Source organism: Antennarius striatus, chromosome 19, assembly GCF_040054535.1.
Source record: "Antennarius striatus isolate MH-2024 chromosome 19, ASM4005453v1, whole genome shotgun sequence".
NCBI lineage: Eukaryota > Metazoa > Chordata > Actinopteri > Lophiiformes > Antennariidae > Antennarius > Antennarius striatus.
Genome location: NC_090794.1, coordinates 4,702,411 through 4,715,221, shown reverse-complemented (window position 1 = coordinate 4,715,221; position 12,811 = coordinate 4,702,411). Strand labels below are relative to the sequence as shown.

Here is a 12,811-nt window from a genome sequence, read left to right as displayed (position 1 = left end):
CATTCTATATAAAAAAGAATTTCATCTTTTGAATTTTTTTATGAAAATTGATAAGATAATCTTTATTTTCACAATAAAGGGAAATTAACTTGTGTATTCTCATTCTTTAAAAAAGTGTGTATTGCTCCTTTAACACCATGACGTCACCACACTATGATCCATTCCAGAGTTCATTCGTCTGTCATCATCGCCTTTTGTAAACCTCACTGCTCACGGCAAAACGAAAAGATTATGAGCTTTAAGACAATTACGCACACATGCGTGTGAACGCGTCAGTAATTTAAAAATGCAAGCGCTTCTAAACAATTTGCACGGTTCATCACAGGTTTTGTTTTATTGCACTTTAGAGCCGAGGAGAAGCAGAACAATCAGTGTTATTGTTCTGATTCGCTGTTCATCCCATCAGAAACAGCAGCTTGACTTCAGATGAAACGTTTACTGCCCTTCTCCTCGTGAATATATGATAGTTAGAATGAGTGATGTAAAATGACTGTCATGAACGTAACACACACACACACACACACACAAACACACACACACACACACACACAGAATCCAGTCAAGCCAGCAACATGGACAATAATAGCAGCACTTCTATCAGCGGCCCACGCAGACACTTGATAACAGCTCGACTGAATGAAAATCCATCTGGCAGAGATGGAGAGAAAAACTAAAGACGCAGGACGGACGAGACAAATGGACTGATTTCTGCAGAGCTGCAGTGGTTCGGACACACACACACACACACACACACACACATACATATACCATTAAACATCCATAAAGGTGAATATACCAATAACTGGTGTGTGCATTTGAAAATAATCACGTTTTCAAAAATATTTTTTGTAGCTGTGGAGTCTGATTATAACTCGATGATAGAGGATAGTAAATTAATTTAATCCCCTGTGCTGTTGTTTGTTTTTACTCCAGTCCGTGTAAACAGTCAAGCATCTTTATCTATGTCTGTATGAGTCAGTCAGTTTTCACCATGTCTGAGGTACAGAGCTGCCGTAAAAGAGTCCAGACAAAAAAAAACAGACAGATGGCTTCAAAGACGAGTTTGACATCTGGGAAAAATAGTCTTTTCACTTCTTTGCACAGAAGACAAAGATCGATATCTCTGGCGTGTCTGGACTCTCAGTGTGACGGACCCACCAGACAGGAAGGTGCTAGAACGGGTTAGTATGAAGGAAACAAAATCCACCTGATGAACTAGTGATCACATTTAAACCAGGAATAACTTCTTATTTCTATTCTCCCTTTCTTCCCAGACTCTAATCCAACCCCTGTGAACATCTACTCTCTCTTTCCTTCATTCAGACCAAAGTGTATGGATAACAAATCCAAAACCAAGGCGACCATCACTTCCTGGTCATGTGATCATCCCTGTTTGATTGCCTCCAATAGACGTTCATCCATCGCTATGTCAAATTGGAAGGAATTCACCACCATCGCCGTTTCAAACTTCTCTCCTAAACAGATTTTCATCACAGCCGCTTTAAATCTGCTGACTCAGGAATGACCTCCAGACCGAAGGAGGTCATGACGCTGCAGTTCAGCCACCCCCGGTAGAATCTACTCCACCTAAGGTTAGAATATTATACTTTATATATTTTATTCCATCTCAAATCAGTCGATGGAGATTCTCCATGAATACAAGGCTTCCGTTCAGTGGTTGGTCACAGTCACATCAGCGTCACGGTCTCTCGTCCCAGTTACATCAAGTCATTGTTGAGGTGATGAGGCTGACAGCGTTTGACGGATCTAGCAAACGCAGTTTTAACATAAATTATTCTTCCTAAAAGGAAAGGCCAGTTTGACAGCCTCCACTCAAAAGAAAGCTTTCCTCCATCATGGAGCTTTTTGTTTTTGTCGGCTTTCACTTCCCGGCCGTCCCATATACTGTATCTGTGCGCTGGAATAAATCACCAATAAAAGATTTTTAATCCCAGTAGTGTGGAGCGCAATTGGGGTTTTTTTTGTTTTTTTTGTTTTTATGCCAGAGAAACGACTTGAAAACACCTGAGCTTCTCACTAGAAAGCATGAGAAGAGAATTTAGTCTACAAACAGCGAAACAAACGTTAAGCGCCAAGAAATATGTGGAGAATTTAAAACTCTCCACTCATGGTTAAAAAGGCCTTTATCCGCCGTGTCTGCAAGTTTTACACAAGAAAAACAAGTAAATTAAAAATGCTAAGAAACTTGGGTTTGGTTTCTCTTTATCTGAGTCACTACAGGCGTCGCTGTTAAGCTGTGAATAATGGATGGGACAGTCTTTTGCACTTAACAGTGAAGATGCAGAGAAGGAGATGAAGGAGAGGAGGAGCGACTCCACCAAGTCCTCCGTACGCCAGCGGGAGAGCTGTGGGAGGACATGCTTTAGAATCCATTACACACACACACACACACACACACACACACACACACACACACAATTGATGCATACATATGGATGCTTGTTTGCTATTCGTTGCTGTCGAGGGAGCCGTCAGTGGAGCGACTCCTGGGACGCTGCTGAAGAGAGGAAGAGGAGGAGGTGACGAGTAAAACAGGTTTCAAACAAAGACTGCACATTAGTCACCTATAACATATATAGAGATATATAAATTCATTTTTAACTCATTAATAATTCATCAGTTTTGGCTTTTTATATATATATCTGAATTTTTAAAACATTATTTAAATCTCTCTACCAGACACGGCCCCTTACAAAAGTAGATTCTGATTTATTCATTTATTTAGTTATTTATTTTTGGGAATCAAGCATGAAAATGATATTAGTTACAAAAAGATGCTCAATTAAACCTTTGCATGATATTATCAACATCAACTTGTAGTTTGAAGATCTTTTTTTCCACACCTTTCCAAAGCAGCACATCTCTTCTAGTGTGTGTCTTCTATTTTTCTTCCCGTTTTGTTTTAAATCGTCTCAGGCTGCTCCGACTCGGCACAACTTTATTCCACTGTTGGATGAACTGAAGGTTTAATGTGACGCCTGCAGAGGTCAGAACAAACATCTGTATGAGTGGAGGGCCAAGAACCACATTCAGCAGAAAATATTAGCTTTGCTGATCGGAAACCAGTCTCATAATCATGTTTTTGAGATATTGCATCACATAAAACTAAAAAAAAAAAAAAAAAAATACTTATTTGGTGATGAGATCTAAAATCTCATTTACATGAATTAGAAACAGAAAATTCTTACATCTGTTTTTTTATTACCAGATTTTTCATAGACACACATACACACACACACACACACACACACACACACACACACACTAATACTCATGCATGGGTATTGCATATGTTCCTCTTCATTGGTGCAGCTGGGATCTAACGGATGGCTTTTGAATTGATCCGATGCTGAAAGCCGCTCCCTCAATAACCGTCTGTGGAGTTCTGCTGTTAAGTTTCAATTTGGTGCTTTGCCCTCCAGTGTTAACGCTGTATGCCGTGCATTTCAGTGAGCAAAGAGAGATTAGATTGTTGTCATTATTATGTTGTCAACTTTATTACTTTTTGTGCGAGCCGCCGCGCTTTCCTTAATTGGATTGTGGTAGTCCTTATTCCCTCTGCAAGAGGGAAGCGCAAACTTATAAAATTTTCCAATTGTTCGGCTTGGAGACGTGAAACAGAGTGTGTAAGCTCAATTTCACATCCTCTAAAAATAGATACCCAGATGAATGAGAAACCTGTGCCTAAGTGTGTCTGACATTACAGAATCAATCCCAGCAACACAATAGAAAGCAATGAGCAGCGCTCCATCATTTTCCTGCAGCAGATGCAATCCATATTCCCACAGCTCTCCCCGTTTTCATTTGACTCTAAAATGCACGCACACCTCTTGTGCTTTGGGCCCCAGTCATCCTTAATGTGTGACAGAAATACAAACACCGGCCTCCAAACACGAGCATCTAATACGTCTTCATTAGCCTTGCTTTGCTCTGACGTGTTAAAAAGCTGATCTCCAGAACCCAAATACAATCTCCTAAAGCCGGACCAGAATTCACTTCTTAGATAAAGGAGGGTGTGTGACTAAAACAACCCTCACAAACGGTGATCACTCTTATTTAGTACACTGTCATGCAAAATATGGCAAAGGAAATAGATGGAGACGTGTCTGCAGGTGGGGAACAGACGATGAGCCAAGAACACAGGAGCGTTATCTAGTTATCCTAAAGGAAGAGCGAGGAGCTTGACCTCTTGAAGATTCATGAGCACGTTCAAGAAAACTTTAACTTCTTAAAGCTTTGGTTGAAAACAGTTAAATATTTTTCTTTTTTACTTTTATCAACTGTATTATCTCCAAAGGGAAGTTAGGAGTCCACTCTACACACAGGTTAGTTAGTTGCATGTAACTACATATAGTGTGTACAGGCCCGTAACACACACACACACACACACACACACACACACACACACACACACACACACACACACACACACACACACACACACACGGAGCCAGTGGGCAGCTCCTTCATGGTGCGCCTCCAATGAGCAATTTGTAAAGGGGACGGGGCGCCTTGCTCAAGAGCTCCTTGGCAGTGCTCGGGAGGTGAGCTGACACCTCCCACTGTCAGCTCACGCTGTGAAGTGACTGGGCGCGTAAGCGGGAATCGAACCGCTGATCTTGGAGCATTGGACGACCCGCTCTACCGCTGAGCCACTGCCGCCCAGAGTTGATTTGGGATAGATTAAAGACAAGCTAATGAATTTAAAACCATCGCTAACACTTTCAAGTTGATTGCCGGTAATCAGACGGATCCAGTAGACCCCAGATCCAGCTTTCCCCCTCGTCCTTGGTGTTCCTATATTCACTCCCAGTCAATCCACTCATTCCTGTCACCTGTGTTGTTGCAGCCCCCTGCAGCTCCTGTTTCCTGTTGCTTCCTGGATTTTGCCTCTTTGTCTGTTCCCTGCCTGATCTCCTGAATACCTGGTTTTGGATTCTGCTTGTATTAAAACTATGACTTTAGAATTCTCCTCCGGTGCTTTTGGGTCCAAACCAGCTGTAACAACCTTAAATATCCGACAAGCAGAAAGAGTGACAAGTGCAGGTTTATTTAAATGATCCCATGTCCCTCGCCGAGACCTTAAAGTACATTCGGATCAAGTTTTTTGGGTCTAAAAGAGCCATAAAGGTGACGACTAGAGGAGCTTTCTCTCATCATTTAAGGCCTCGCTTCGTCCCTGAAACTTTGATTCTGTTTATAACCTGAGACTTTATGGGCTTTGGTGGAGAATGACTGCTGATGAGGGGGATTTGTCAAAGCTTATTGAACGCGCCCTGCCCCCCCCCCCCCCCCCCCCGCCGAGGGCATCGGCACATCAACCAGCAACCGAGCCTCGCTGATAACCTTGTTTTCTGTAATGAATAATTTCAGCATCTGGGAGCTTAATCCCTTTATTGATGGACCTTCAGGCTCTTGTTTGTTTAACCTGATAATAAATGCACTCCGCCGTTGCATTCTGCTTTTACTAGATACATCAAACCCGGCGTGTGACTACACTTGTGATTAAGGGTGGTGTAAAACCAAATACGTGTTCCCTGTCTTTTAAAAGTTTAAAGCATTATTAGAAGGAGCAGATTGATTATGTTAGCGATGCAGCTTGTGAAACGTTGTCAAAAATGTAAATTCTGATTGATCTGTTTAAATTGAAATATATGCAAGTTAGCATTTGTACGTTATTTGATTATGTCAAAAGCCATTAAGTTCGCTGCGTCTTCTTCATTTAGTCCATGAAAAAGTGCAGAACGGGGATCCTGAAGCCATCACCGCTGTCATCATCCATCAGCTCGCAGGTCACAGGCAAGAGGCAGGGTACACCCCGGATAAGACGCCAGCTCATTGTGGGGCCACGTGAGCAAAATTTAGATTTTGCAAATCTGTAATTAAACAATCCCAATTAAAAAGATTATACCAAATAACCTTGAAGTATGCCGCGTGATATTCCAATCGGATCTCTAGAATGATAAAATAATAACACATGTGTTCATTTGAATGAGTGGAGATTAAAGGAGATAACCTGTAATCCCAGATTAATGTTACTGGATCAAACAATCTTTACTGTTATTGCCCTTTTGATGAATAACCTATTAAACACGTGAACGCTGTAATCACTTTCTATCTGGTGATTATGAAGAGAGAATAATCGTTCGGTTTCTGTGGGCTGTTGGTAGGAGTTCATCTTGACTGGTTTAAGGATTCAATCATAGCAGAACACATTCATCAGTTTTGGACATTAGGAAACCTGGACTGGTTAAATAATCCATTTTACATTAACACTTTTCTGTAAACATACAAAGAACCACATGCTCCAAACACCCACGGTGTTGCAAAAGGCATGTGGAATAAATAGAAATCACATTGTCTGCGTCATTCTTGTGATTATGACTAAGAGAGGCATAGAACGCGGCTGCCATTCTAGTCATCTTCAATTTTTTATTTCACTTTATTTAAGGCTTTAAATGGGGGGAGACGTCATTAAAATCCAAATTCGGTGCATTCCGTTTCTGTTGAGGGGCAGCAGACGTCATAAATCCTCCCTATCGGGAGTTCCTGGTTAAGAAGAGACAAAAGGAAATCTGAAAACTGAGATAGAGATTTAATAAAGATTTATTTGTTTCAGGTGACAACATTTTTGCTTTATGAGTTCTGTGGGACCAAACAGGAAAGTGTTACCACAGTCCAGATGGTGAACCGGGATTTAATCTTCATGAAAACATGTAATGCTGTGTGAGCTGGGGCGTCGTTTAAGTGAGCGATGGGAAGATGTTGGGGCCCACAAGGAAACTAGGAGAATCCGGAGGCTTCTCCTGAGTCGAGTGGGAGACTGAGGGCGATGGGAAAGAAGAAGAATCCCGAGGTGCAGGATGTACCTCTGAGACGATCCACAAAGCAGTGGGGGAGCAGCTGAGAGGCATAACTGGGATGGAATAGCTGAACTTATGTGCTGACTATGCATTACCAGTCCATTTAATTCCAGTGGGAACAGCAGAAACAAGATTCCAGGAGACAGGTGAGGAGCTGCAAACCAACCAGACACAAAGATGGTGAACAAAGAGAGAGTTAAAGCATTATTCTCTCTTCTAGATGCATTATTTATTGTATTTATGTGACATTAAAATCTCAATATCTGAATACACTGATGCTGTTATTCTGTATTTGTTTATTGTTTTAAAAAATGCACACAAATATTGTTGCATTAAAATTCACCGACAATAATCCACTTTCATTAACAAACGTCTGTATTTGTCTCAATTCTCCTGAGGTCAATTTGCGAAGGTCTTTTATTTTGAAAAAACACAATCGATGTCAGGTGTGCGCGCACCTTATTCACCCAAAGGTGTTCGCTTTGGTTGCCAACAAGCCCCGCCTCCCCCACGTCATCACAGCCCGTTTTCACCATCGTTCTCCCGTGCGTGCACACGTCCTTCCAAAACGACTTGGTTTTCCTTTCTCCGACCGCCTGTGAACGCATCGCTATTCCCATCCGACGTGAATGCAGCATCTCGTGTTGAGGTGATCCATGGCAACAGAGGAGTAGCAGTCACAGCTCGTCCTGCGCGCTCACACGCACCTCACCTCCAGCCTCCACGCTCACACCACCGACATGCACCGTGGAATCCGTCCCGACGGCCCCCGGTGGTGAAACGTTTCGTCATCAAGGTGACCGAACCGAGCGCTGCCTGGGGGGGGGGGTATAAAAAAAAACCCCAACCCGGCTCAAACAAGCAGAGCCCGGTGACGGCAGACAGAACCCGCTCCCGGACCGCCGAACACATCCGCGTTCATCAAACGGACAGGATGGTGGGGGCTCACGTTTCTGGGGTTTAAGATAAAAAAAGAACAAAAAAAAAAAAAAAACGACACCGTTTGGTGGACGTTTACGGGGCAAAATGAAACCGTTTTTTCTAACACTTCCATTTTTATTTTAAATCCTTATTTATTTTTGTTGTTTTTGTTGTTGTTGTTGTTGTTGTTTTTGTTGCGTCTCGGCGTCAAAAAAAAAAAAAAAAATCCGACACCGTCCCGCGTCCTCTCCCGCGTCTCCGTCCGGTTTGACTATCAGAGCTCTTATCTCTGAAGCATCTCAAAAAAAAAAAAAAAAAAAAAAGGCATCGCGGTGAAGATGGCGACCGGGTCGGGCTGGCAGCAGTATTACTGCCCCGCCGGTCAGGGGAAATTCACTCCACCCGCGGCATCCAGCGCGCCCTTCCCGTCCGGCATCACCATGGAATATACGCAAGACCTGCACCTGAAGATGAGCAAGAAAATAGCGCAGCTGACGAAGGTAAGGAGGGGGGAAGGGGGGGGGGGTCACAGGGCCTACTCCCCAAGCTTTCACCCCCCCCCAGGGGTGAATCAGCCCCTGGGATAAACCCTTTCCCAATCCTGGTTTTAACATGTATCAGGGAATCAGACTCCTATAGGAATTTAGCCTTTTTAATTATAGGCATCTCCACCAGGAGCATGACTTGAACATCTCTGTGAATTCTAAAAAAAAAAAAATTAAAATTCTAATAATACTTTCAGTGATTATATAACACAAAATAAAAAATAAGTTACGCCCCCCCCTCCCATCAAAACGCTCTTTTTTTGGGGGGGTGGGGGGGGGTGGGGGGGTCTCTTTCCTGCCCAGGGATGCTGAGGAGACGTCCTCATCATCAAAGTTGAATTTAATTACACTGCTTGTGACTTAAATGTCGTGCGCCGAATTTAAATGCAGATGTCATTTTATTCAATGGAGTATTTTCAGAGATTTATTAATGCCAGGAATTGTGTCAAAGAGCCAAAAAAAAAAAAAAAGAAATCAGAAAAATATAAAAACATAAACGGAGTTTTGGAGATAATTCCTTTCCTGGGGATTTTAATCCCTTCCTGGTTGGACACTGCATTCATCTATTGGGGACAATCAGTTCAGTCATTCATCTTTCCAACAGATTGTGATGAGTTATATTAACTACCCCATGTTCATATTGTTCGTGGGGGGGGTGGGGATTATTGATAATTATGCAGCCATATGAGGCACATCCAAACTTTGACTCCTCGGTATAATGACATAAATCTGAATATTCTCCTTACTCCCTTCTGATTGGCTGGTTCATGATGTTCTATTCCACTCTAGAGAAGGTTCCTTGATGTTTTCTTAAATTTCTATTTCTTGGTTATTTTGTATGTATAGAGAATATTTTTTCACAACGTATGCGTTTTTCTCAGCTTTTTCATATGTGGAATGTATTAGATTTATGAGGCCATTAGTAAGATTGAAGTATCTGAGGGTTGCTGCTTGGTCCCAGCTGACTGGGATCCTCCTACAGGACTGAACATGTGGGCTTTCAAGGGCAGCTGAAATGCTTTTTACCCCGAGGAGCTGCGCTTTCATCTCAGGCTTTCCTAAATAACAGAGCGCCAACTTCTGACACAGAGAAGCAGAGCTCACTCAGGGTCAATGTGTGTGTGTGTGTGTGTGTGTGTGTGTGTGTTTGTGTGTGTGTGTGTGTGTCTGTGTGTGTGTTGACGGTGCGTCACGATGATCGTGACCCCGCAGGTCAAATGGTGTCTCATGTTTGGAGATGCCTTCTCTTTGCTTGTCACTCACAACCTCTGAGGTTTCATGAGTGACATCATGGGATGTTTATGCCTGGAATTTGTTCGTTTATGTTTTGTGTGTGTGTGTGTGTGTGTGTGTGTGTGTGTGTGTGTGTGTGTGTGTGTGTGTGTGTGTGTGTGTGTGTGTGTGTGTGTGTGTGTGCTGAAGACCTTGAGACTAAGACAAGAACCATAATTCTTGGGCCTTGGGTTCGGTGTGTGTGTGGAACCTTTGAGCAGCTTTAAGACTTTAAATATTGGGGGGGGGGTTTGTGTTTTTTGACAACCACAGTTCACGCAGTGGTTCCAAAGTGCGTTGAGCCTCTCCCATTATTTTACTGTGTGAATAACTGTATGAAATATTAATTCTAACTACATATAAAGATGATTAAATTATCAAGCACCGAGGCCAGTAATTTCAGGTCATTTGTATTCTACAAATTTAAAAACTGGCATTGAACGCATCGTCGTGCAGTGTTGTGAAATCTGGTCCTTGTGACGGATCACTTGATGGTGCGTTCAGGGACAGGATGGTGTGGCTGGGATGTGTGGGTAATTAGACATCACACATTACTTAGTGTGATAGTGTTTCCCTGATGAACATCACAGCATAGAAGACGTCTGGTGTTTAAAGCTGAAAACAATAGCTGTATTATCACATGTGAGTCACGCCTCGCATCTCCCGCCTGGATGGATCAGGGCCGAAACAGAGCGGGGTCGGGCCGGCGTGCGTCCCCGGACCATCTGGTCACGCTGTGACCGCTGATCTCTGTGGGCTCCGCGGTGCGTTCAGGAACAAAGGACATCCCGGCGCCTCCGTGGGCGGCTCCACGCGGTGTCGGCTCAGGATTCACTCGCTCAGACGTTTCAGAGGATGGCTGGAGGCTAATTGAGGTATCTGCCCCCAAATTAGTCTGTTTTCATAGTACGACCTAAAAGGAGACGGGAAAACAGACAAGAGAACAAAATCAACGCGCTATTTCCGCGCAATTACGGCCAAGCCGTGACGCACAAGCGGCTACGTGCGCATTTCGTGCGCATCTAGCAAACCACCCATGGATTGCTCTCCTGTCATTAACTGTCATGATTTGGGAGACACTTATTCCCCACCACTGATATTTAAGAGCACTTGCAGCAATTTTCAGTCCCAAAAAGCTGCTTCCCATCATTTTGTGCAGATTGGAATTTGCAAGGATTTTTTTTCCGCCGTAATTTCTTCTGGAAATGTGTTTTTTATACTCTCTGGTGATTTTGCCTTTATTATTGAGCTCTGTCAAAAAAAAAAAAAAAAAAAAAAAAAAAGGAAAGCAATGTAGATTTTGCTGCTATGGCAACAATTTTTTTCTAAACCATAGTTCAAGGTGGAGGCATGTAAGACGGCTGAGGGTTTGTCAAAGAAGAGGCCTGAATCTGGACTCTCGGAAACAGAGAGAGAATGCCTTGCAACAAATGTATTACCTGTATGTGTGTGTGTGTGTGTGTGTGTGTGTGTGTTTGTGTGTGTGTGTGTGTGTGTGAGAGAGAGAGAGAGAGAGAGAGAGAGAGAGAGAGAGAGAGAGAGAGAGAGAGCAATGCCTGGCTATCTCTAATGTCGAAGTGAATAAGAAATAGACCTCTAAGCTCTCCGTGTATTTCTGGATGAGGGGACTGAGAGACAGAGATAGTGAAATACCGTTGTGTGTGTGTGTGTGTGTGTGTGTGTGTGTGTGTGTGTGTGTGTGTGTGTGTGTGTTTGTGTGTGTGTGTGTGTGTGTGTGTGTGTGTGTAGAGTCATATTCTGTAGTCTTGTAAAGCACAGCATCCTCGTGCGCATAAACATTTCAACAGATATCCTCTTCAAAGCTGCGGAATCTTGTTTGTATGAAAATGAACGTCCATCTCCACCAGTACGCCCACCAGGGGGCAGTGGAGAGTGAAAGGTTTCAGCAACTAACATTATCAAAGTTTAGATATTAATCTAGCTCATAGAAAACTGGCAAAACAGGAAGTAAAGATGTACGGTGGCCTATGAGGTCATTAACTGCATGGTGTCGTGCAGAAGTGTCTTCTCATTCGTGTGTGCAGGTTACTTTTCTTAAATGATTGCTTCACTGCCCCCTATCAGTCCCCGGTGGTGTTGCACCCTTTCACGCGATCAACTAATGCCCGTGGGCCAAATGACGTTCTCTCCTGCATCGATCTCCCTCTTTAACCCTGAGCTTAGCTGGGTCTTTATAGAACACACTGATTGACGCTCTGAAAATGACAGGACTTGATGTTATCTTCTGATAATGGATTAAGTAATCTTCTGGTTTAATCACGATCACACAGCATTGTCTTTTTTTTGCTTATAGACTCGATTACTGTTTTGTTTTGTTTTTCCTACAAAAAACAAACTGCCGCAGGAATGAAGTGATTCTAGGAGATCATAATGTGGATAAAAATGAAAATATCTATTTAAAAAATAGGATTGAATAGGACTATTCAGAGTATTTGGACAACTAACTGAAAAGGTTCCTGGAACACACTCAGAAATACACCGTCAGCAACATTTAAGCCAACGTTTCTGTGTGTGTTTGTGTATGTGTGTGTGTGTGTGTGTGTGTGTGTGTGTGTGTGTGTGTGTGTGTGTGTGTGTGTGTGTGTGTGTGTGTAATCATGTTATAATCCGGGGTTGGAAGGGTAGTTCGCTGATGTGTCAGAGGTTAGAGAGCAGATGGTCAAAGCAGCATGACTCTGGACTTGGGTTGATTTTTAATTCCGATGTTGCTCACTTCAAACCAAAGTAAATTTAATATGAAGATTCAATAAATAATTCTTTGGAGAAAAAAAACAAACAAATAAAATTGAACAATAAAAAAATGACAAATGTGTTCTGTGTCTCCACAGCCGTCACGGCAAAGAAGAATTCATTCATTATTTTTCACTTCCAATGAGAAGGATTTAGCAGCAGGCTCATCGGCAGCTTCCTCTCATCTTGCAGCAGTGTGCCTGTCATAAATATTATACTATCACCTGGTCACAATTATGCAAGCTAATTATTTACCATTATTGCTGCAACTGCTTCCACTAATCAGCACGGAAACATCTGGATGGAATAGGAATCCCACATTTCTATCCCAGTTTCCACCTTTCGAAGCATGACTGCATTTAATGACATCATCTGGCTATGCTTTTCCTGCTGTGAGTGGAGGATTAAATTAGCCTTTAGCATTAGCAGCTTTTAATT

At 42.7% G+C, this 12,811-nt stretch overlaps 1 protein-coding gene across 2 annotated transcripts in view; it reads left to right on the top strand.

Moving 5' to 3' along the window:
• The first annotated feature begins 7,872 nt into the window (after positions 1 to 7,872).
• The window catches only part of fam184ab (family with sequence similarity 184 member Ab), an 83,868-nt gene continuing 78,929 nt past the window's right edge, over positions 7,873 to 12,811 (top strand). The window contains exon 1 of one of the 2 annotated variants that reach the window (XM_068343401.1): positions 7,873 to 8,305. In XM_068343401.1, coding sequence (XP_068199502.1) covers positions 8,144 to 8,305 — 162 coding nt within the window. In that variant the 5' untranslated portion in view covers positions 7,873 to 8,143. The remainder of the gene's footprint in view (positions 8,306 to 12,811) is intronic. The other variant, XM_068343400.1, reaches the window with a different exon arrangement.